The sequence below is a fragment of the Netta rufina genome, assembly GCF_964035555.1.
Source record: "Netta rufina genome assembly, chromosome: 18".
In the NCBI taxonomy this organism is placed as follows: domain Eukaryota; kingdom Metazoa; phylum Chordata; class Aves; order Anseriformes; family Anatidae; genus Netta; species Netta rufina.
In genome coordinates this window covers 10,573,248-10,596,596 of record NC_140142.1, presented here as the reverse complement: position 1 = coordinate 10,596,596, position 23,349 = coordinate 10,573,248, and the positions used below count along the sequence as shown (strand labels likewise).

The 23,349-nt window shown below is 51.1% G+C and overlaps 2 protein-coding genes across 2 annotated transcripts in view; one reads left to right on the top strand and one right to left on the bottom strand.

The window, feature by feature from the left end:
* LOC311216457 (antigen WC1.1-like) overlaps positions 1-23,349 on the top strand; it is a gene marked incomplete at both ends in the record, with an annotated part of 568,360 nt that overhangs the window by 182,637 nt on the left and 362,374 nt on the right. The window lies entirely within an intron of this gene.
* The window catches only part of LOC311216638 (antigen WC1.1-like), a gene marked incomplete at both ends in the record, with an annotated part of 65,171 nt that continues 61,368 nt past the window's right edge, over positions 19,547-23,349 (bottom strand). The window contains 5 exons of the mRNA XM_084298168.1: positions 19,547-19,644; positions 20,269-20,421; positions 21,126-21,221; positions 21,885-22,025; positions 22,691-23,131. Coding sequence (XP_084154294.1) covers positions 19,547-19,644; positions 20,269-20,421; positions 21,126-21,221; positions 21,885-22,025; positions 22,691-23,131 — 929 coding nt within the window. The remainder of the gene's footprint in view (positions 19,645-20,268; positions 20,422-21,125; positions 21,222-21,884; positions 22,026-22,690; positions 23,132-23,349) is intronic.

Genomic DNA, 23,349 nt, shown 5'->3' with positions numbered 1-23,349 from the left:
CCCTATGCCCTGACCAGATCCACGTCAGCCTCATGGGGCCAAACCAATTTGATTACATGATCAGAGTGCAGGGATTTAGGGGTTAGGTTTTCAGGTTCGGGTCTAGGGATTAGGTCTTGCCTTGCAGTTTTAGGGATTCAGCAGAGTCTTAGAGCTTTGGTGTTCTGCTTTGGGTAACAAGTCAGTGTTTAGGGTATGGGCTAGATTTTTGGTCAGGGTTTTATTATCCGCTTTGTTCTGGGATGAGGGCAGGTATTAAAACTGGCAATATAGTGATAGGAATTAAGGGCCTGGGATTTGGATGAACAATATGTAAAGACCAATGGTAACAGCAAATGTGTTTGGAGTTTGAGTTTGAGGTATGATCTGATGTTGGAGATTAGAACAGTGGATTCCTTTCAGGCTGAGGCACAGCATTTAAGGTAGGACTAGGTTCTCAGAGTACAAATTTGAAATATTGACTAACATGAATGTTTTGCAGTATCAGCACCCTTATGAGAACCATTTTTCCCTCTTCCAAATCTTTCCTTAATGTTAGCGAAGTCAATCTTCTCTTCCCCTGGTCTCCCACCTTTATTCTCCCAGCTTTCCCCTGGCCTCCCCAAATGTGTCACCCTGTTGGGGGCAGCTTTCTGATGGCCTTTAGGACCTCAGAGGTTCTGCCTCCCTGCTATTGGCCAGCCAGGGGCTGGGACAGAAGTGACCTCACAGCCAGCATCCACAGGGCTACAAGAAGCTGTTGTGCTCAGGATGCCTCTTTCCAGCACACCCAGGAGCACCAGGTGCAGGTGATGCCCTGCACCATCCCTCAGGTATTCTGCCTGCCAACCAGCTCACGCTTCAAAAGGTTGTCCACACATCCAAAGTCATGGTTCTTCATGCAGCCTTTAGCAACTCCTGGGCATCCTGAAGGAAATGGTCACCTCTGTGTGGAATAGTGAAACAAGAACTGAATATATATTTTAAGAAAATGTTGAGAACTCTGCAGAGAAGAAGTTGCTGTGAAAGTCCTGATGAGTAGCATTGGTCATATCCGTACCCAGTGAACAAGGACACAGTCCAGACTGCTCTGTGGTTCCCCCTTGTCGCTTCCAGGACGCAAGCCCAGCCCAGACCCTCCCCAGCTTTCCACACCTCCATCTCCTCTCCCAAGCCCAGCCCAGCAGAAGAGCCCAGACTGTGCTGGTCCCAAAGCAGCAAATGGAGAAGTGGAGGTCAGTGGGGTGCCAACAGATAGCCAGCCTTCTTGACAGTCAGAGACTCATGGAATAGCCTGAGATGGAAAGGACCCACAAGGATCATCGAGTCAAACACATCTCCAATGTCAGGAGATGATTTGGGGTGATTCACTCAATCTAGTCTACGAAATTTCACTGGTTGAATAACTAATAATTTTCCCGACCCCTTCCCATTGCCTCATGTTGCAGGGCTCTAGCAATGTAAAAAGAAGAGAAAAACGAAACAAAACAAAAATATCTTGGTCTTTAGTGAGTTTCATTATCAGCGATATGCAGAAGACAGACATTTTATTGCTTCAGAAAAACACTCAGACGTAACTTTCCACACTGCATCCTTGAGTTCCTGGTTCCTCATGCTGTAGATGAGGGGGTTCACTGCTGGAGGCACCACTGAGTACAGGACTGCCAACAAAAGATTCAGGAATGAGGAGGACATGGACGGGGGCTTCAGGTAGGAAAATGTGCCGGTGCTGATGTACAGGAAGACCATGACCAGGTGAGGGAGGCATGTGGAAAAAGCTTTGTGCCTGCCCTGCTGTGAGGGGATCCTCAGCACAGCCCTGAAGATCGGCACATAGGACAGCACAATAAAAATAAAACACCCCAGAAGTGAACATGCAGTAACCACAATAAGTCCAATTTCCTGGAGGTAGGCATCTGAGCAGAATAGCTTGAGGATCTGGGGAATTTCACAGAAGAACTGGTCCAAGACATTGCCTTGGCAGAGGGGAAGGGAAAAGGTATTGGCAGTGTGCAGCACAACATTGAGAAAACCACTGCCCCAGGCAGCTGCTGCCATGTTGACACAAGTTCTGCTGTCCATTATTGTCCTGTAGTGCAGGGGTTTGCAGATGGCAATGTAGCGGTCATAAGCCATGATGGTGAGAAGATAAAACTCTGCTGGAACAAATGCAACAAACATAAAGACCTGGGTAGCACAACCCAAATACGGAATGGTCCTGGTATCCCACAGGCAATTAGCCATGGCTTTGGGAACAGTGGTGGTAATAGTGCCTAGGTCGATGAGAGAGAGGTTGAGGAGGAAGAAGTACATGGGGGTGTGGAGGCGGTGGTTGCAGGCTATGGCGGTGAGGATGAGGCCGTTGCCCAGGAGGGCAGCCAGGTAGATGCCCAGGAAGAGCGCGAAGTGCAGGAGCTGCAGCTGGCGTGTGTCTGCAAATGGCAGGAGGAGGAACTCTGTGGGGAAGCTGCTGTTGGACATTTGCTGGCTTTGGCTGTGTTAGTCTGTCCATTGAGAAATTTAAAGAGGAATTTTAGATAGTGTTTTCTGAGCAAAACCTAAAACAAATTTCCCTGAAACCTTCTCAGCAAGAATCACTGTCTTTTCCCTGTGAAGAATACATGCTACGGCTTGTAAAATATTTAGTTTTTATTTTTATTTTATTTTTCCCTAGGGATACAATAATTATCAGGTTAATCCTCTGTGTCCTCTGTGGGCTTCGGAAGTGTCAGTACTACCCTGCTGTATATAGTAAAAATATCAGGGACTGATCCATTACCATTCTCCTTACTGTCCTTCATGGCAGCAAAACAGAAACATAGACTCCTGAGAGTGCCTTTCATTTAGATAGTGCAGGCGTTGGTGCTCCCCATTAAGAATTTCCCCCAAAGATGTCCTGGGGGTGCTGTGGACCTCTTAGCAGCCTGCCCCAGGCAGCAGGCTCTGGGCACCAGCAGGACCCTGCCCTGTCCTGCGTGTTTCAGGGGGCTCCTTCCAATTGCAGCTTCTCCCCGCAGTGTCCTGGGCAGTTCCCCAGGCAGGCTGAGTGCTGAGGCTGGCAGGCGGCAGAGACCCTGCCCTGGCACACAGCCCCTGGGGCACAGCAGGGACCCTGCTCTGCACCACAGCCCTGGACACCCCTGCCTGTACCCCGGCTGCACAGCCTGCAGCCAGCCTTGCGGGAAGGAACCCTCATGTCCTGTCCCTCTGACAGCTTTGGCAGGTAGTCCCTGCTCTGGAACTTGTTCTTCTCCTATCTTAGGAACTCTTAGGTGTCCTCCAGAAAGATCCCATGTGCTGTGGGGTGTGCCAGCAAATCTGCAGGTGGCACCAGGAACAACAGCTGTGTTGCCCTGCAGCCACAGACTTACCCTGTTCAGGGCTGTGAAGATTTCTCTCGCAGTCAGCTCTCAGCATCCCCCCTCCACATTGACTTTAACATCTCCCTCCCTTCTCTCAGCTGCCCTTGTCCCCTGCAGGCAGTGCCCCCAGCCCTGCTGTGCTGTGCAGAGGAGCTGCTCCTGGGCAGAGCTGTCTCTCTTCAGTGCTGCCCGCTTGCCAGGAGCTCCCCTTGTGCCCAGGAGCCCAGCCCAGCTCAACAGCACAGGGAGCTCTTGACAAGTCCCTGGGCCTCCAGGGGAAACAACTTTGAATCAAACTGATGTAATCACTGCTCTTCCTTCTGTCAGCTAGAGAGGGACACCTACTTCCAGTTATATTTTTTCTCCTAAATCAAAATAAGAGTTCATTATGGGAATCATTTTTCCTGTCCTTTTATTAGTTAGGGCACCCACAAATTGACTGAGAGCTGTATTCTGTTTCTTCCAAGCACTTGTTAACATTGAGGAGAAGGAATCTTTTTCACAGCAAATGAAATCCCTCTGTCTACACAGACTACACAACCAGTTGTTGGCCAGCAAGCTCATGGAATCATAGGATGTTTGGGGTTGGAAGGGACCTTAAGGTCTAGTTCCAGTCACTCTTAAATGGGCAGAGTCACTTCCCTCTAGACCAGTTTGCTCCAGCTTTCATCCAACCAGACATTGGACTCTACCAGGAGAGAGGCATCCACCACTTCTCTGGGCAACCTCTTCCAGTGTCTCACCACCCACTGCGTGAAGAGTTTCTTCTTTATATCTGATCTAAATCTACTCTTTTCTAGCTTAAAAGCACTGCCCCTTGTCCTATCATTACACTCCCTGATAGAGTTTCTCCAGATATTTCTCCAATCTTTCTCTCCCTGTTCTGTTAAGAGAGAGGAGGGAGAGAGTGGCTGTGTGGTGCTTGGCTACCTCCTGGGGATAAAGCACAACACATCTGGGGCACAAACCTAACCAACAGGTGATAAAGGAGGCAGTGAAGGGAGCCAGACCTGGTCAGTCACACTGACTGGTGAGAGCATGGGAGAGAGAGAAAATGCTTTTTCCAGCGAGGTTATCTGACCAGGAATCTTGTCAGTTGGGAAACCAAGGGAAAACAGGGAATACTAGTAAAAGGGAATGTCCAATGACGAGAGGCTGAAGAAACTTGGGTTGTCTAGTGTGGAGAAAAGAAGGCTGAGGAGCGACCTCATTGCTTTCAGCCACTGTCTTAGGAGGGCAAGTGGAGAGGGAGCTGATGACCTCTTCTCACTGGGAACTGATCAGAGAAAGTGTGGGAATGGCACATAGATGCACCAGGGGAGGTCCAGATTGGAGAGTAGGAAAAATTTCTGTACTGTGAGGGTGGTCAAACACTGGAATAGGATTCCTTGAGACCTGCTTGTAGTTCTAGGCCTGTCAATGTTCAAGAAGCATTTGGACATTGCCCTCATTGACATGCTGTAACTTTTGTTTAGTTCTGAAGAGGTCAGGTAGTTGGACTAGATGATCTTTGAAGGTCTCTTCCAACTAAACTACTCTGTTCTAGTCTAGTCTAGTCTAGTCTAGTCATTACACATGTGGGTAGGCCCCATTTATGTATTGGAAGACCACAATAATATCTCCTGGAGTCTTCTTTTCTTCAAGGTAATCCCATCTCTCTCAGCTGCTCTTCACAGGTGTATTTGGTGTGCACGGCATGCTTTTGGTAGTCAGGTGGTAGGCTGCAGGGGGTTGCTGGATGGTGAAGAACATCAGTTTGAACACTTTGGGTTAGCTCTCCTGGCTGTGTCCCATCACCATGTCCTGCACAATTCCAACCTACATGGCATGGGGTACAGTATGAGAAACAGAAACCCTTGATGCTTTGTAGACACTCTCCATGACTGTTTCTAAACACTCTCAAAAACATTTACCCTCTGCACTAACACACCTTATCCCTGGAGAACCCCAGTGCAACAGCTGTCTGGAAGAGTGTTTTGTTTTCATCTTTCCTTTAATATGTGACCGAGTCTTAGAAGACGGAAGAGGCTACAAAAGTCTTTGTTTGGAAGGCAAAGTTGAGGCTAAATGAGTCTGGAAAAAAAAAAAAAAAAAGTCTGAGACATAAATAAAAAGATATGCATTTATTGAGCTATTTAAACAACACTAATTTTTTTTTGTTTGTTTTACTGATGGTGTGGAGAATGTTAGGAAACATGGCATTTGCCTTTGCAAGTAATACTTCTTGGAGCTAGGATGGACATTCTGCTACTCACCAGGAATGATCCAAGATGACCAAGAGTGGCCTCGCAAGGACATCAGGGAGCTCTCTCTGCTGTCATGGGTGAATCCCGTCAGGTCCCATAGATATGTATATCCCATTTGGTCAAGTATGCCCTGACCTGATCCACTCCCACCAAGTGTACATCTTCCTTCCAGACTCTCCCCATTCTTCGTGACTAGGGATTCCTGAAGGGCAGTCTTGCCAGTACTGACTGACGTGAAAAAGGAATTCAACACCTCTTGTCTTTTCCCTGTCCTGTATCAACAGATCCTGGGCCTCATTCAGCAGTGGGTCCACATATTCTAGGACCTTTCTTTTGTCACCTGTGTACTTCCAGAAGCTCTTTTTACTGCCTTAGACATCCTTGTCCTAATTCCACTGGAGTTGTGCTTTAGTTTTCCGATATGCTTACATGCTTCCTTACATGCTCCCACAAGGCCTCTGTATTCCTCTCAGGGTATCTGTTCTTGTTTCCACCTTCTCTATACTTCTTTTCTGCGCTGGAGTTTGGTGAGAAGCTTCTGGTTCATCCATGCAGGCCTCTTGCTGTTTTTACCTGAGTTTGTTTTTCTTGGGTTGGACTGCCCTTGATGTTGGAGGGGGTGGTCCTGGAATATTAACCACCTTTCTTGGACTGCTCTTCAATACAGGGCCTTACTCCAAAGGACTCTTCCAAGCAGATATTGAAGGGGCCAAAGATGGCTCTCCTGAAGAGCTATGCTGCCCTCCCGCAGGATCAACTCCACCATGGTCCATGCGGGGAACATTGTTAACTTATCCTGAGCTTACCATGAACCACAGCCCCCAGATCCCTTTTTTTCAGAGTTATGCTCCATCCACTTGTCCCTCAGTCTATATGTACATTCAGGAATACATGGTCTGATGTATAGAATCTGGCATTAGTTCTTATTGAATTTTATATTGTAGGCGACTGACCAATGTTCTAATCTACCAAGATGTCTCTGTAAGGCCCCTCTACCCTCAAGGCAATTGATAGAGCTTCCTAATTTACTAGATGTAGGGCAGTCCACTCATGTGCCTAAGCTCTCAAACACCTTTTAGAAAGTACTGTCTCTAAATTACCACTTCTCCATTAATCTACTCCCAATTTTGGGGAGGAGAGAGATATGTTAAAGGGGAGGTTTATATTATTTAGCTAAATGACAAGGGACAGCTCGCAGGTGAGTGACAAGGCACAAATGGAGGCCACATTTTTAGGCAGTCTACACTGACAAAACTCTAGTACCTACATTCCCAGTCTCTGAAGTCCTAACTTAAAGGATTACCACTAAAACAGACATCTTTGTGCACCTCAAATGTCAAATGGTGTTTACATTTGAACAACTCACTGCTCTTCTCTGTCTCCTGTAATTACTGTGGGAGTTTAGCCTATATTATTTTTTGCATATCTGAGCAGAGGTGAAAGAAATCCCAAATTGTGTGGGTTTGTGGCTGATAAGGAAGGTTCTGGGCCCCATTGCAGGCCTAGGACATCAAACTCAGAATGAGATGCATCAATTGACTCCCTGTGATCACTTCCCTCAGCTTGGGAAAATGTGATCCCTGCCAGTCACATTCTGGGTGTCCTGCCTAAAAGTGGAAGAAGACAAGGTGATTCTTTGATGAATCTCCAGTAGGAGAAATGACACTGCTGGAAGTAAGTGTCTCTCCCCAGCTCAGAGAGGGAACATCAGGGATTGCTTCAGCCTGATTCAAAATCATTTCCCTGGAGTTCCCTCGTGTCAAGAGCTCCCTATGCTGCTAAGCTGGGCCGGGCTCCTGGGACCAAGGCGAGCTCCTGGCAAGCGGGCAGCACTGCAGAGAGACAGCTCTGCCCAGGAGCAGCTCCTCTGCACAGCACAGCAGGGCTGGGGGCACTGCCTGCAGGGGACAAGGGCGGCTGAGAGAAGGGAGGGAGATGTTAAAGGCAGCGTGGAGGGGGGGGTGCTGAGAGCTAATGTCGTCTACCTGTAAAGCTATCACTGCTCAGAGAAGATGATGGTAGTGGACACCTCTAGAGGTCCCTTCTGACTCAGGGGAGAAGGGGCTGGACTGTACAGTCAGAGTGTATGACAATCTTGTGTTTTGAGGCCTTTATGGTGTTTGTAATCCCTGCTTCTCAAGGTTACCCAGTGAGTGGGGTAATTCTCAAAACAATGTTCTTCCCCAAGGGAACCTGGAGTACAGCTGGTACAAGAATACTACTGAAAACTTCCCAGAAACTCTACCAGGCATTCCAGAATAAAGAAATCACAAACTTGTGATCACAAATAAGGAGATCGGTTCCAGGGCAGATGTGTTCTGTAGCGGAGAGGGCATTGATGCAGGCAAGGCTCTTTCCTGCACTGAGGCCACTCGGGAGCCACCAGGAGCCAGAAAGGACAGCAGGAAGAGGTTCTTCACCAAGAGGGTGGTTGCACACTGGAACAGGCTCCCCAGGGGCGTAGTCACTGCACCAAGCCTGTCTGAATTTAAAAAGCGATTGGACTGTGCACTTAGTCACATGGTCTACACTTCTGGGCAGACCTGTGCGGTGCAAGGAGTGGAACTTGATGATCCTTATGGGTCCCTTCCAACTCGGGATATTCTATGATTCTATGATTCTATGACTTCCTTCTGAAAGAGACAGAGGGTCTGATATGCCGACTGGACCCAGCCCACTGGGAAGTCTGCTGCCTCCCTGTGGCTTGGGTAAAAGGCATTGCCAGGAAAGTCACTCGCCTGGTACAGCTTTCTGACTACCAGCCTTTACTTTTTTTTCAGGCTGGTAATAAGTAGCAAGGAGAAGTCCAAGAGCAATCAAAAGGGACTTTAGGACTTTGGGGTGACTGGTTAAAGAATCAGGGGCACAGGTTGTGTTTGCCTCTGTCCTTCTGATAGGAGGGATCAGTGTTGACAAACACACTCACCATATTAATTTGTGGCTTCGGGACCAGTGCAACTGGCAGAACTTGGTGTTTGTTGATCATGGGAAGGTCTATGTGACACTGGGCCTACTGGCATCAGATGGGATGCGCCCCTCTCAAAGGGGGAGAAGGATTTTTGCCCAGGAGTTAGCGGGGCTGATAGACAGGGCTTTAAACCAGAGTTGAAGGGGGAAAGGGATAAAATAAGGCCCGCCGGTGATAAGCTAAGTGATGGAGTGCAAAACCTTGTCAGATGTCAAGTGGAAATATCACAAGGCTGACACAAGCAGGTCCAGGAGGTTCCTAAAGCACCGCGATGATAACTTCTTGGTGCAAGTGTTAAGGGAGACAACTAGGAAAGGTGCCCTCCTAGATCTGTTGCTGGAGTATACAGAGAGTGTTGTGGGGGCTGTGGGAATTGGTGGCTGTCTTGGTCATAGTGACCATGAAGTGGTTGAGCTTAAAATTTTTGTGACAGGAGGAAAACTGCTGCCAAAACTTCAGCCCTGGATACGGGGAGAGCAGACTTCAGGCTGCTCAGAGGACTAGTTAGCAAGGTCCCCTGGGAAACTGCTTTTGAAGGTGTCGGCATCCATCAGTGCTGGTCAGTCTTTAAACACTGCATCCTAAAAACACAGATAGTCAAGAAGGTGGGGAAGAAGGCCAGCTTGGCTGACCAGGGATCTTATTCTGGAGCAGAGGGATGAAAAGAAAGTGTATGGCTGTTGGAAGCAAGGTCAGGCAAAGTGGAAGGACTACAGGGATGCTGTTCGCGTTTGTAGGGAGAAGATTCCTGTGGCCAAAGCCCACTTAGAGTTGAAGCTGGCCACATCTGTGGGTGACAATAAAAAGTTTTCTTTTAAATATCTGAATAGAAAAAGGAGGACCAAAGAAAATATAGATCCTCTACTTGATGGGGAAGGTCACCTCACAGACAAGGACATAGGAAAAGCAAAGATGTTTAATGCCTTCTTTGCCTCTGTCTTCAATGCCGAGGATGGGCTTCAGGACCCTGGGTGCCCTGAGCTGGAGAACCGTGACAGTGGGAATGATAAACACCCAACTGACCCTCAAAGTGTGTGTGATTTGCTGCTACACCTGGATCCATTCAAGTCCATGGGTGTCCTGGTTTCAGTTAGGACAGAGTTAATTTTCCTCCTAGTAGCTGGTAGAATGCTATGTCTTGGCTTAGGATGAGAAGAGTGCTGATAACACCCTGATGTTTTAATTGTTGCAGAGCAGTGCTTATACTAAGCCAAGGACATCTCAGTTTCTTGCTCTGTCCTGCCAACGGGCAGGCTGGGGGTGCAGCAAGAGCTGGGAGGGGACAGACCCAGGACAGGTGACCCGAACTAGCCAAAGGGGTATTCCATACTATCTGACGTCATGCTAAACAACATATAGGGGTGGCTAGCTGGGGGAGGGGGCTGGACTGCTCGGGGTTAGGCTGGGCATGGGTCAGCAGGTGGTGAGCAATTGCATTGTGCATCACTTGTTTGTACACATTATTAGTAGTAGTGCTATTATCATCATTGTTATTATTATTATTATTGTTATTATTATTTTTCTTGTCTTATTAAACTGTCTTTATCTCAACTCACGGGCTTCACTTTCCGTTTCTCTCCCCCATCCCAGAGAGGGAAGGAAGAGGGTGAGCGAATGGCTGTGTGGTGTTTAGCTGCTGGCCGGGTTAAACCACGACAATGGGTCTGGATGGGATTCATCCCAGAGTGCTCAGAGAGCTGGCTGACATTATCACAGGGCCTCTCTCAATTATTATAAGAGTCTTGGGAATGTGGAGAGGTCCCAGTTGGCAAATGTCGTGCCAGTTTCAAGAAGGACAAGAAAGAAGACCCTGGTAACTACAGGCCTGTTAGTCTCATGTCAGTGCCTGGTAAAAGTATGGAGAAGATTGTTCTGGTAGCTCTTGAAGTGTGCTTGGGGGACAATGCAGTCATTGGTCCCAGTCAACATGGGTTCATGAGAGGTAGGTCCTGTTTGACAAAAATGATTTCCTTTTATGATAAGATCACCCATCTAATTGATCAAGGGAAACCAGCTGATGTGATCTTTTTGGATTTCAGTAAAGCTTTTGTCACAGTTTCACATATGATCCTACTGGACAAAATGTCCAGCATATAGCTGGACAAAAATATCATACCTTGGGTGAATAACTGGCTGATGGGTATCACTCAAAGGGTTGTGGTAAATGGCTCCACATCAGGTTGGCAGCCAGTCACCAGTGGGGTCCCTGAAGGCTTCGTTTTAGGGCCAGTTCAATTAAATGTTTGTATAAACAATTTGGATGTAGGACTAGAAGGTGTTTATAGCTAATTTGATTATGATACTAAACTGGGAGGAGTTGTTGACTCTGTTGAGGGTGAAAATGCCTTGCAGAGAGATCTGGACAGATTAGGCAGATGGGTGATCACCAACTGCATGAAGTTTAAGAAGACCAAGTGCCGGGTCCTGCTGGTCACTAAAAAGAATAGATCAGCACCTGCCCCTCCACTCCCCCTCGTGAGGAGGCTGTAGAGTACGATGGGGTCTCCCGTCAGCCTCTTCTTTCCCAGGCTGAACAGTCCAAGTGACCTTTTCCACTCCTCATACATCTTCCCCTCTAGGCCCTTCACCATCTTCATTGCCCTCCTCCGGACTCTCTTCTATAGTTTCATGTCCTTTTTGTACTGTGGTGCCCAGAACTGCACACAGTACTCGAGGAGAGGCCACATCAGCGCAGAGTAGAGCAGGACAGTCACTTCCCTCAACCAACTAGCAAAGCCATGCTTGATGCACCCCAGGATACGGTTGGTTCTCCTGCCTGCCAGGGCACACTACTGGCTCATATTCAGCTTGCTGTCAACCACAACCCCCAGATCTCTCTCTGTGGGGCTGCTCTCCAGCGTCTCGTCCCCCAGTCTGTAAGCATAGCCAGGGTTGCCCCATCCCAGCTACAGGACCCAGCACTTTCTCTTTTAAAACTTCTGCACTGGTGCGGCCTCACCTCGAGTACTGTGTGCAGTTCTGGGCACCACAGTATAAAAAGGACATGAAACTGTTGGAGAGTGTCCAGAGGAGGGCTACGAAGATGGTGAAAGGCCTGGAGGGGAAGACGTACGAAGAACGGCTGAGGTCACTGGGCCTGTTCAGCCTGGAGAAGAGGAGGCTGAGGGGAGACCTCATCACAGTCTACAACTTCCTCGTAAGGGGTTGTCGAGGGAACTAGTCAGCAAGGTCCCCTGGGAAACTGCTCTTGAAGGCCTCGATGTCCACCAGTGCTGGTCACTCTTTAAGCGATGCCTCCTAGAAGCACAAAATCAGGCAATTCCAAAATATCGCAAGTCAGGCAGGCGGGGAAGGAGGCCGGCGTGGCTGACCAGGAATGTTCTAATGGAGATTAGGCGGAAACAGAGAGTGTTTCGCTACTGGAAGGAGGGCCAGGCGTCATGGAAAGAATACAGGGATGCTGTTCGTGTTTGTAGGGAGAAAGTTCGAGTGGCCAAAGCACAGCTAGAGTTGAAGCTGGCTGTGTCTGTGAGAGAAAATAAAAAGGGTTTTTTTAGATATGTGAATGGAAAAAGGAGAACTAAAGAATACATAGGGCCGCTCCTTGATAGGGAAGGTCTCCTCACAGACAATGACATAGGCAAAGCAGAGACGCTTAACGCCTTCTTTGCCTCTGTCTTCAATGCCGATGATGGGCTTCGGGACCCAGGGTGTCCTGAGCTGGAGGGCCGGGACGGTGGGGATGACAAACTCCCAACTGACCCTGAACGTGTGCAGGATTTGCTACTCCACCTGGATCCCTACAAGTCCATGGGTCCGGATGGGATTCATCCCCGGGTGCTGAAAGAGCTGGCGGACGTCATCGCGGAACCCCTTTCAATTATTTTTCAACGATCCTGGGAATTTGGAGAGGTCCCGGTAGACTGGAAGCTGGCAAATGTTGTGCCGATTTTCAAGAAGGGTCAGAAAGAAGACCCTAGCAATTACAGGCCTGTCAGTCTCACGTCAGTGCCTGGTAAAGTCATGGAGAAGTTGGTTCTCGGTCTTATTGAGGCGCACCTGGGGGACAAAGCAGTCATTGGTCCCAGCCAGCATGGGTTTGTGAAGGGTAGGTCCTGCCTAACTAACCTGATTTCCTTTTATGATAAGATCACCCGTATGGTGGACCAAGGGAAACCAGCTGATGTGATTTTTTTGGACTTCAGCAAGGCTTTTGACACGGTTTCCCATAGGATCCTACTGGACAAAATGTCCACCATACAGCTAAATAAAAACATCATACGATGGGTGAGCAATTGGCTAACGGGCAGGGCCCAAAGGGTTATGGTAAATGGGGCTGCGTCAGGCTGGCGGACGGTCACCAGTGGGGTCCCTCAAGGCTCCATTTTAGGGCCGGTACTTTTCAATAATTTTATAAACGATCTGGATGTAGGAATAGAGGGTATTTTGAGTAAGTTTGCTGATGACACCAAACTTGGAGGAGTTGTGGACTCAAATGAGGGCGTAAAGGCCTTACAGAGGGATCTGGACAGGTTGGAGAGCTGGGCGATCACCAACCGCATGAAGTTCAATAAGAGCAAGTGCCGGGTCCTGCACCTGGGACGGGGAAACCCTGGCTGCATGTACAGACTGGGCGATGAGACGCTGGAGAGCAGCCTAGAAGAGAGGGATCTGGGGGTCGTGGTAGACAGCAAGTTGAATATGAGCCAGCAATGTGCCCTGGCAGCCAGGAGGGCCAATCGTGTCCTGGGGTGCATCAAGCACGGCATCACTAGTAGGTCAAGGGAGGTGATTGTCCCGCTCTACTCTGCGCTGGTGCGGCCTCACCTCGAGTGCTGTGTGCAGTTCTGGGCACCACAGTATAAAAAGGACATGAAACTGTTGGAAAGTGTCCAGAGGAGGGCTATGAAGATGGTGAAAGCCTGGAGGGGAAGACGTACGAGGAACGGCTGAGGTCACTGGGCCTGTTCAGCCTGGAGAAGAGGAGGCTGAGGGGAGACCTCATCACAGTCTACAACTTCCTCGTAAGGGGGTGTCGAGAGGCAGGAGACCTTTTCTCCATTAACACTAGTGACAGGACCCGCGGGAACGGGGTTAAGCTGAGGCAGGGGAAATTTAGGCTGGACGTCAGGAGGGGGTTCTTCACAGAGAGGGTGGTTGCACACTGGAACAGGCTCCCCAGGGAAGTGGTCACTGCACCGAGCCTGTCTGAATTTAAGGAGAGATTGGACTGTGAACTTAGGCACATGGTCTGAACTTTTGGGTAGACCTGTGCGGTGTCAAGAGTTGGACTTGATGATCCTTAAGGGTCCCTTCCAACTCAGGATATTCTATGATTCTATGATTCTATGACTTGGAGTACTAATGGGCCCCTCTGAGGGCTGTTACCAAGAGATTCTCCTCAGGGACTTGTTAGGGCAGATAACTGGGGGCCATGATTACAGATAGGCAAAGCACTGTGCTGAGAAAAGTCTGGGTTTGTTGTGCTGAAGTAAAAGGGCCAGGTCCTGACTCCAGCTACTGGGTGGGGAGATCCTGCACCCCCACGACTTGCTCAGGGCTCTTTCTGGGGGTTTGTGGGATGTGGTGGGCAGTGTGATGTCATGAGAAGAGCAATGGTATGACACCTCCCTGCCTCTGCACAGGGTCTCAAGAAAGCAATGAGCCCCCTTGCAATGACTGTATCTCATCTCCTCAGAAGCTCTATCGAAGGGGACAAAAATGTCAGGGCTGCTGGTGCCTTCTCTTCTTGCCAGTGCCCAACTCTTTGTCCTCTCCAGACTTCCCTGTGCTGCCCCACACTTTGCCCTATTTCCCTGAAGGCTGCAGACACCCATCTCTGTTCACCACCTTGCTCTCATTCTGGCATTTCCATGGTTTCACCAATGTCTCATCAACCCTCACCAGCTGTTCCTTCAAACACAAAGCCATGGGCTGATCAAAGACACCCTTTGGGTGACCTCTAGCACCACAGCATAACCCTTTGAGGGACATTTCTTCCTCTTCATGTCCAGTGCCAACCTTCCAAGGTGCACTTTCTGGCAGGTTTTTCTCTCCTGCTCTTTCCTACTACCAAAGAAAGCTCCATCAGTGTGGAAACCACTCCTGAAGTAGGCATCGCAACCTGTCATCCTTCTTGCAGTCTGTCAACTAACCAGACAGCAGTCACCTCACCAGGATCTTCCAAGCCATGGTCCGGCTGCTGACCTCACAGACTTTTTTGCAGACACACCCAAGCCTTGTGCCTGCTGCTGTCCAGTCATGGACTCAAACAGAAGGGACAGGACAACCCACATTCAGGCCTTCTTTCTCTCTGGGTCCTCCTGGGTATGTGGGCAGAGGGGATCCCACAGTCAGCATGCCAACCCAGTGTCTCCTGCTGGTCTACCAGGACCACTGGCAGATGTCAGCTGAAAACTAGAGTTCCCGAGTATAAGTGTGACCTGTCAGCTGCTTCAGACAGAAGTGACCTCACAGTCCCTTTCTGTGACACGTTCCTGCTGCTGCCCTATCAACTGCAGAGACAGAAGTGACCTCACAGTCCCTTTCACAGGCCAATTCCTCCTGCTGGTTTGGGAGATCCTGAGATAGAGCTGAGCTCATCAGAGCATTCCCACCCATCTCCTCCTTGTGGCCTACAAGCTGATCAAATCCATGGCCCCTCACATTCATCTTTGAATGCCATGTGACTGCACAGCAATCCCATGGTTCCTGACCTGCCCCAAGAGAACAAGAACCTATGTTAAGGGTTAGGAAAAGGGTTAAAGGTGAGCAGGTTAATGCACAGGAAGACAGGCTTTGGAAGTTAGTTGTTCATGTATGGCATTAGGGACTATGGCAATCCTTTCTGGGTGAGAGATTAAGCAGATGTTTAGTGGGAGGGTTTGGTGTTCTGCTTGTGGTGTCAGGTCTGTGGTTAGGGTCTGGGCAAGTTGTTTGGTTGAGGGTTTTGTTTAGGTCTGCAAGAAGACTAGGGATAAATAGAGCATTTTAGTGGTATTGTTAAGGGCAGGGATGAGGGTGAGCAAGAGAGGAAAGGTAATGGAAAGGGGTTATGGACTAATTTTGGCTTCAGGGGATATTGTGGTCAAAAATTAGAGCAGTGGATTCCTGTCAGGGTGTGGAGTGGCATTTAGATTTAGGTATTAATTTAAGAGGTTAAAATAGGGTAAGGACCTCACATGGCTGCTTCAAGTCAGCTTTATGGTGGGATCAACATTTCCTGAATATTCTTACCTCTTCAAAATAGCTAGCTTCTGCTGTCCAAGCTCCTCTTTTTTCCCCCAAATCTTACATCTCTCCTGGCCAGGCTCCTCCTGCCTTCGTCGTAAAGAAGTGTTTATCAAAATCCAACCTAAACCTCCTCTGGAACAAGTTTAGCCTATTACCTCTTGTCCTATAAAAGGGCACGTTGGAGAATAGACCAATGCCCACCTCTCTACTGGAGGATGAGGTTTGGGATCCCTCAGGTGGATCCCATCCAGCCCTACTGACTTGTGTACATCTAAGTGCTGTAGCAGGTGTCCAACCATGTCCTCATGGAATATGAGGGCCACATTCTGCTCCCCATCCCTTCCACCAATCAGGGGGATGGGTACCCAGAGAACAACTGGTCTTGCCGCTAAAGACTGAGGCAAAGATGGTATTAAGCACCTCAGCCTTTTCTTCATCTCTTGTCACTAAGTTTCCTCCTGTATCCAGTAAAGGATGAAGATTCTCTTTAGTCCTCCTTTTTGTGTTTCTGTATGTATAAAAACATTTTGTTATCTTTAACAGCAGTAGCGAGAGTGAGCTCCAGATGAGCTTTGGCCTTTCTAATTTTATCCCTGCACAGCCTCATGACATCCTTATAGTCTTCCTGAGTGGCCTACCCTCTTTTCCAAAGGTCCTAAACCCTCTTTTTCTTCCTAAGCTCTAGCCACAACTCTCTGTTCAGCCAGGCCAGTCTTCTTCCATGCTGGCTCATCTTTGGGCACGTGGGGATGGAAAGTCTGCTCCTGAGCCTTGAAGATTTCCTTCTTGAAGAGTGCTCAATCTTTCTGGACCCCTCTGCCTTTCAGAACTGCCTCCCAAGGCACTCTGCCAACCAGTGTCCTGACCAGGTCAAAGTCTGCTTGTAGAACGCCTCATCTGTCTCCTCATCCTGGTTTGGCGGTCAATAAGATATCCCCACTAGGATGCCTGCCTCGTTGGCCTTCCCGCTGACCCTAACCTATAGGTACCCAACAATATCATTCCCAGATTGAAGTTCTGCAACATCAAAACACTCCCTAATATAGAGAGCCACACCACCACCCCTTCTGTTCTGTCTGTCTCTTCTGAAGAGCCCATAACCAGTCATTGCAACACTCCAGTCATGGGAGTGGTCCCACCACGTTCCAGTGATGGCAACCAGGTCACAGCATGCCTTTTATTTCTTTTATTTCTTTTTTATTTTTTTTATTTATTTATTTATTTTATTTTTATTTTATTTATTCATTGCTATTGAGCAATGGCTACATTTATATTATATTGTACATGCAATAATAAAATCTCTGTTTATGGCCCAGAAGAATTAGGCACTTCAAATATCACTCAGATGTCACTCTCCCATCTCCAATATCACCTGGTGTCTGCCTCTGAACAGCTCCCTCTTGGTCTCTTTCTCCATTCAAAGTGCTGAGAGCTGAGACAAGCAGCTTACATGCTGCCTGGTTTGTGCCCACCTGAACCAAGGCAAGAGGAATCCCAACTCCAGTGGGATTCTGTGAGGCACGGGGAGGCAGCTAAGCCCCCTTCTAGCCTCTGAACTGCAAACAAAATATGAGATGCCTGGTTTGACTCAGCTGAAACTACGGGACAATAATGGACAGCAGAAATCGTGTGTACATGGCTGCAGCTGCCTGGGGCAGTGGCTTTCTCTATGCTGTGTTGCACACTGCCAATAGCTTTTCCTTCCCCCTCTGCCAAGGCAATGTCTTGGATCACTTCTTCTGTGAAATTCCCCAGATCCTCAAGCTCTCCTACTCAAATGCCTACCTCAGAGAAGTTGGGCTTCTTGTGCCTAGTGTGTGTTTAGCCTTTGGGTGTTTTGTTTTCCTTGTGCTTTCTTACATGCAGATCTTCAGGGCCATGCTGAGGATCCCCTCACAGCAGAGATGAAACAGAGCCTTTTCCACATGCCTCCCTCACCTGGCTGTTGCCTCCCTGTTTCTCAGCACTGCCTTTTTTGCCTACCTGAACCCCCCCTCTATGTCCTTCTCCTCCCTTAATCTTTTGCTGGCAGCTCTGTACTCGGTGGTGCCTCCAGCAGTGAACCCCCTCATCTACAGCATGAGGAATCAGGAGCTCAAGGATGTAGTATGGAAAGTGATGACTGGATGTTTTTCAGAAGGAATAAACTGCATATGGTCTTAATGTTAACTGTATACAGGCCCAGAAATCTTTTTATTTTTTTTTCTATTTTTTTCTTTTTTACTTTGCTTTACTCCTCATAGTGTTTCCCACAAAGAAATATCATTGTTCATACCTTCCTACACTGTATGTACCTGTCTCACATGACTCCAAGTCTTTGTATAAATTGTGGGTCAGGCTTTCTTTGTATTTCAATAAAAGAAAGGACCATGCATTGACTTACTTGCCTGATACCCTTCCTTGTAGACCTGTGGTGGAGCTTCAGGGACACATGGCAGAGGTGGAGGGGAGAAGGGTCCTGCCACAGCAGCACTGCCAGGCTGCACCTGTGATTGTTCCCTGTTCTTGGACAGCACCCACAGAGACAGTGAATTCACCTGCCTCTGTACACAGTAGGTGAGAGGGATAATGGCAGGCATCTTTCTGGAGGAAAGCGGGAGCTGTCAGGAGAGCCCAAGCGCTTGGCAGGGACAGTGTGTGCCCAGGAGTCAGTAGCACGTGGAGCCCATAGAGCACGGGTACGTCCCAGGTGGAGACACCCTGAGGTGCTAAATCTGGGTGGGAAAAGGAAAAGCAGAGCTCTGCTACTCCAGGGAACACAGCAGGCATAGGGAAAGCTCTCTGTTGAATTGGTTGTTATACCTCTGGTGAAATTTCATGGACTGAATACAGTGAATCACCCCAAAACATATCCTGACATTGGAAGTGAGTTGGACTCGATGATCCTTGTGGGTCCCTTCCAGCTCAGAATATTCCATGAGTCTCTGACTCTCAAGAAGGCCGGCTATCTGTGCCAGCTATCCATGGCCAAGGAAACACTTGTGTGGGAGGCAGTCAGTGGCAGTGCCCCCAACCAGCTGGCTCTGCCTTCCCAGCCTGACCAGCACGGCCCTGCAGAGTGCCCCCACGGCTCCACACACCACAGCCCCCTTGCTCTGCAGAGCAGCACCACCAGCTGGGGGCTGTGGGCAGCACGGGCAGGGGCTGCAGGAATGGCTGCTCAGGCCATCATCTGCAAACTTACTGAGGGTACACTCAATCCCCTCATCTAGGTCATTAATAAAGGTATTAAACAAGATAGGCCCCAGTACCAACCCCTGGGCGATGCCACTTGTAAAGGGACACCAACTGGACTTAACTCCATTAACCACAACCCGCTGGGCATGGCCCTCCAGCCAGTTCTTCACCCAGAGAAGACTATACACAGCCATGAGAGATGACCCAAAGGGATTAAATAGATGCTCCAAGAGGTGTTCCAGCCCACCATCCCACTACCAAAAGCACCTCCCAGCCTGCAGCAGAGGAGCCTGCTGGGGAAGAGCTGGAAGGCTGTGGGGACCCACCAGCAGGAGCTGGTGCCAAGTCCTGCCCAAGGGTCCAAGACATCGCCCTGTTCAGCTCTTTTACCTGATCTTTCCCTGCCTGTGGGTGCTGGGAAGACATCCTTGGGCTTCATGGGGGCCCAAGGCAGCAGAAGGTGGGCACTGCAAGGAAGTGTCTCATGGGACTTCCCAGAGATCCACTTTGCCTGGAAACTGCCTGTGGCTGTCAGGACGGAAATGTCTCTGTCAGTAGGAATAGTGTCCAGGGACCAGGGGCTCTGTCAGCCCCAAAGCCAGACCCCGATCCTGCTGGCTCTAAGATGTGTCCCTTCCCAGCCATCGCATCTTTGAGCTCCTCTCCACTCCATCAGCCTCAGGGAGATGTCCAGAAACATGGTCAGGGAAGACTGGATCTGGGGCAAAGCCCCCAGAGGGTTTTAATATGAACAAATACCAACATGCAGCATAAAAACAGGGGAATACCAAGAAGGCAAATACCCATGTGCATCTGCTGACTGCTGGAAAAGGGAGACCAGACAATTCCCTGGCACTCACGGCTCTCCCAGTGGCACTGAGCTCTCCTCCCTCCCAGCTGCACCCAGCTGCTCAGCAGGGCTGGGCTCTGCTGGCCTGGGGCTCTGGAACTCTTGTGCATGGGGCTCTGGTGTCACATCCTGGGTGTCCTCATGGGGACATGCCAGAGACACCTCTTCAACATCGTCATAGCCCGTGGTCCCCAGGAAAGGTGACGAGGTGTCTCCCTCAGCTCCAGGGACCCCAGCACTTCTCCGGGAGCGCAGGCTTCCCCCTGTAAGCATCAAGGCAGGCTGTTGTGGTTGGGCCTGTGGGGTGCCCTTCGGGGCTGTTTATCACCTTCCTCGTCCTCACCAGCCTGAGACATTCAGCCCATTCTCCAAGCCCCCACAAAATATCCCAGGACAGGTTCTCCATGGATGGTCAGGCTTTCAATATGCCATGGATTCTCCTACGCCTGGGGTTGGCACCTAGGAAGTGGCAGTGCTGCATTGCCCTCTCACCTGTGGCTGCATCCCTGCGCCCATCTCCTTCCTCTGGTGTCCTGGGCACTTCCCAGTCCCCCTGCCCAGGGACAGGATCCTCCCCAGGGTCAGAAACCTCCCCAGCATCATCATAGCCATCTGCTGGGTAACCTCCGGGCAGGACAGGGACATCTGAAAGGAGAGGGAAGGTGGTGGCAATGAGAAGAGATGTCCTGCAGAGCAGAGGATGGGAGGGTGTGTGGGGACACAGGGCTGACATGCTGCTGGTGTCAGGGTCACAGCAGAGCCTTCATGCTTCCAGCTCTGTTGATAATACTCGGTGGCACTGCTGTCCATCTGGTCTGTCTGCAGGGAGGAGAAATGGAGCCCTTCCTCCCCTCACCACCTCTTATACCTGGGTCTGGCCACAAACCATCCTCCTCCTCATGTGCCTGGGGTAGGGCTGCAGCTGGGTCAGGGACCCCTCTGAAAAGGAGGCTGCAGAGAGCTGCAGTGGGTGCTGTGGGATGAGCCCTGCTGCCCTGACTGGTGGTCAGCACTGCTGGGGATGGGCACCCACAGAGCTGGGGGTGCATGGGGAGGAGACCAGTTCCTTGGAAAGAGACAATTCTCAGAGGGACTCCAACAGCTGCCCTGGGAAAGCCCTTCACTTAGTCCTTGATTCAGGGACAAGCAAAGAGGGGCTATCCGTTCTGGGATGGGCAGAGCCGGTGGGGAAGAAGCTCCTTTTTGGGGCTCAGCACCTGGATGCTCTCCCAAAATCCCCACAGCCCAGCGATTTTGGGGACCATGGGCAGGAGCTGCAGGACACAGCCCTGGTCTGGGACAGGGAGAAAGGGCCCCGCAGATGTGCCTCCACAGGGACCTGCACCCACCTGAGAGACTGAACCTCGGCTGCTTCTCCCACGCCAGGCTGTAAGCGATCTCCTCGTACACGGCCTCAGCGAAGGGCTCCCCAGCTCTCCCGGAGCCTGGGGACAGAGGCAGGGCTGGTCTGGGGATGGGCAGAGAGGACCCCACTGGGCTCCCTCACCCCATTCCCTAGGCCAGCACAGGGCTGTCCCCACAGCACAGCCCCGCTGTGTTGTGTTGGCACTGCAGCCACATCCCCAGGGAGGGCAGCATCCCCATGGAGATGGTCTGGGACAGAGTCAGCCTCGCACCATCCCTTTGGAGACAGCCCTTGTGCCCCTTTGGTCCCCAGGTCACATCCCAGTGCAGACCCTGCACCAATTTCCCCATTTCTCCTCCCCATGGAGCTGCTCCATCTCTGCCCCACACATCAAAAGCACAACCCGTGCTCTGCTGGGGGGTGGCTGATACAACGGTGATGGACTCCACTGCCCCATGCTCCTCCTGCCAGTGCTGCCCAGAGCACTGCCAGCAGTGCATCCTCCCCTTCTCACCCAGCCCAGCTCTCACATTTCTCTTCTCACCCCAGAACTGATGCCTCAGGCTCTGGGCTCTCTCCACCCCTTGATTTTGGTGCCCCATGGTCTGTCAGTCAGTGGGGCAGCACATGGGGCAGGAGGCAGCACACGGCTCTGTTTCTGTGCCCCAGAACACCAACACCCCCAGCACCCCCAGCCCTGCCAGGAGGCATCTACCCCCAGGACCACTGGGGAAGGACCCACCTCTGCGCCGAGCCCTGGCGCTTCGCACCTGCCCAGCCAGGAGGGCCAGGAGCAGGCAGAGGAGGGCCCCCAGGATGATGCAGATGATGACAGGCACCGAGATTCTATCGCTGCTGGTGGTTGGACGGCCCCGTGGGGGATCTGCATGGGCAGGAACATGGCAGGGGCAGCATCAGACAAGGGAGAGGCTGGGGGCAGGACATGCCACTCCTGACCACACAAGGCAGCAGGGTCTGGGGGGAACAGGGCTGGGTAATGGGGCAGCTCCCACCCTGCTGGGTCCATCACAGACTTCTCCCAGCTGCTTCGGCTTTCTGGGAGTCTCACAGCCCAGCAAGGAGCCCCTTCCCCTGGCTGTGGGTCACAGCGTGGACATGGACAGACACAGCCCCAGGGGAAGGACAGCTTACCTGCTTGTGGGGGGGATGTTGCTGTCCTGGGTGCAGCTGCAGGGGAGCAGAGGAGCTGGGCTGAGAGGCTGGGGCTGTGGCACCAGGCAGCCTCCCTGGCAAATGACCCCAGCATGTGCCACCTGAATTGTCCCTCCTTTGGGGCTGGGCAGGGTGGCAAGGACAGGGTCCAGCACCACTGCTCTGGGCTGCTCACAGGACAGTGCAGGCAGCCCAGGGGATGTGCTGGGACATCCAGCCCCACAGAGGCTGCTCCCCACCCACCACCACCCCCCCACTCTGCAGGAACCTCCTTGACTGTGAAAACTCTGGGGCTGTGCAAGTATCCAGCAGGGCAGACGCCCAAGCCAGCTCCTTGCCAAGCCCCCAGCCATGTCTCCCAGCCCCACTGCTCACCTGAGCAATGCACAGCCGCATCTGCCTTATGCTGGCAGGCACCGCTGTCCCCTGGCTGGGCCCAGCAGTCCTGCAGAGACAGCTCCGTCCCCCTGCACTCCATCAGCCACATGGGGCCCGTCCCCTCTCCAGCAGCAGCCTGGCCCAGGGCATAGACCGCGGGGCCACAGCCCAGCTGCCTGCACGCCACCTCGGCGTCCCGCATGTCCCAGGCATTGTCACACAGTGTCCCCCAGGTGCCGCGGTGCCAGATCTCCACTCTGCCCGAGCAGCCATCCTTGCCTCCCACAGCGCGGATCTTCTCCCTGTCTGGGGAGGCAGAGACCTCCCATGGCACCAGGACAGCTGGGACAGCCCTGCCAGGTGAGGGGGGCACGCGCAGGGGCAGCTCCCTACCTGTGCAGCTGGTGGAGTTGGGGCATGCAGCCACCTGCGTCCTTTCTGTCCATGTCCAAAAGGAAAGAGAAGTTGGGCTGAAAAGGGCTTCTCTGGGGGTCATGCAGAAGAAAGCAGGGCTGACCTCTGCTTGCACGTCCCCATGCTGGGTCAGGGCAGCAGCAGGTCCTCATTCATTCCTCCCACACATCACTGCACGGGGGACCCGAGTGCTCGGCCCCACAAGGTCCCTGGTTCACAGAGCAGCAGGAGGCTGTCCCAGG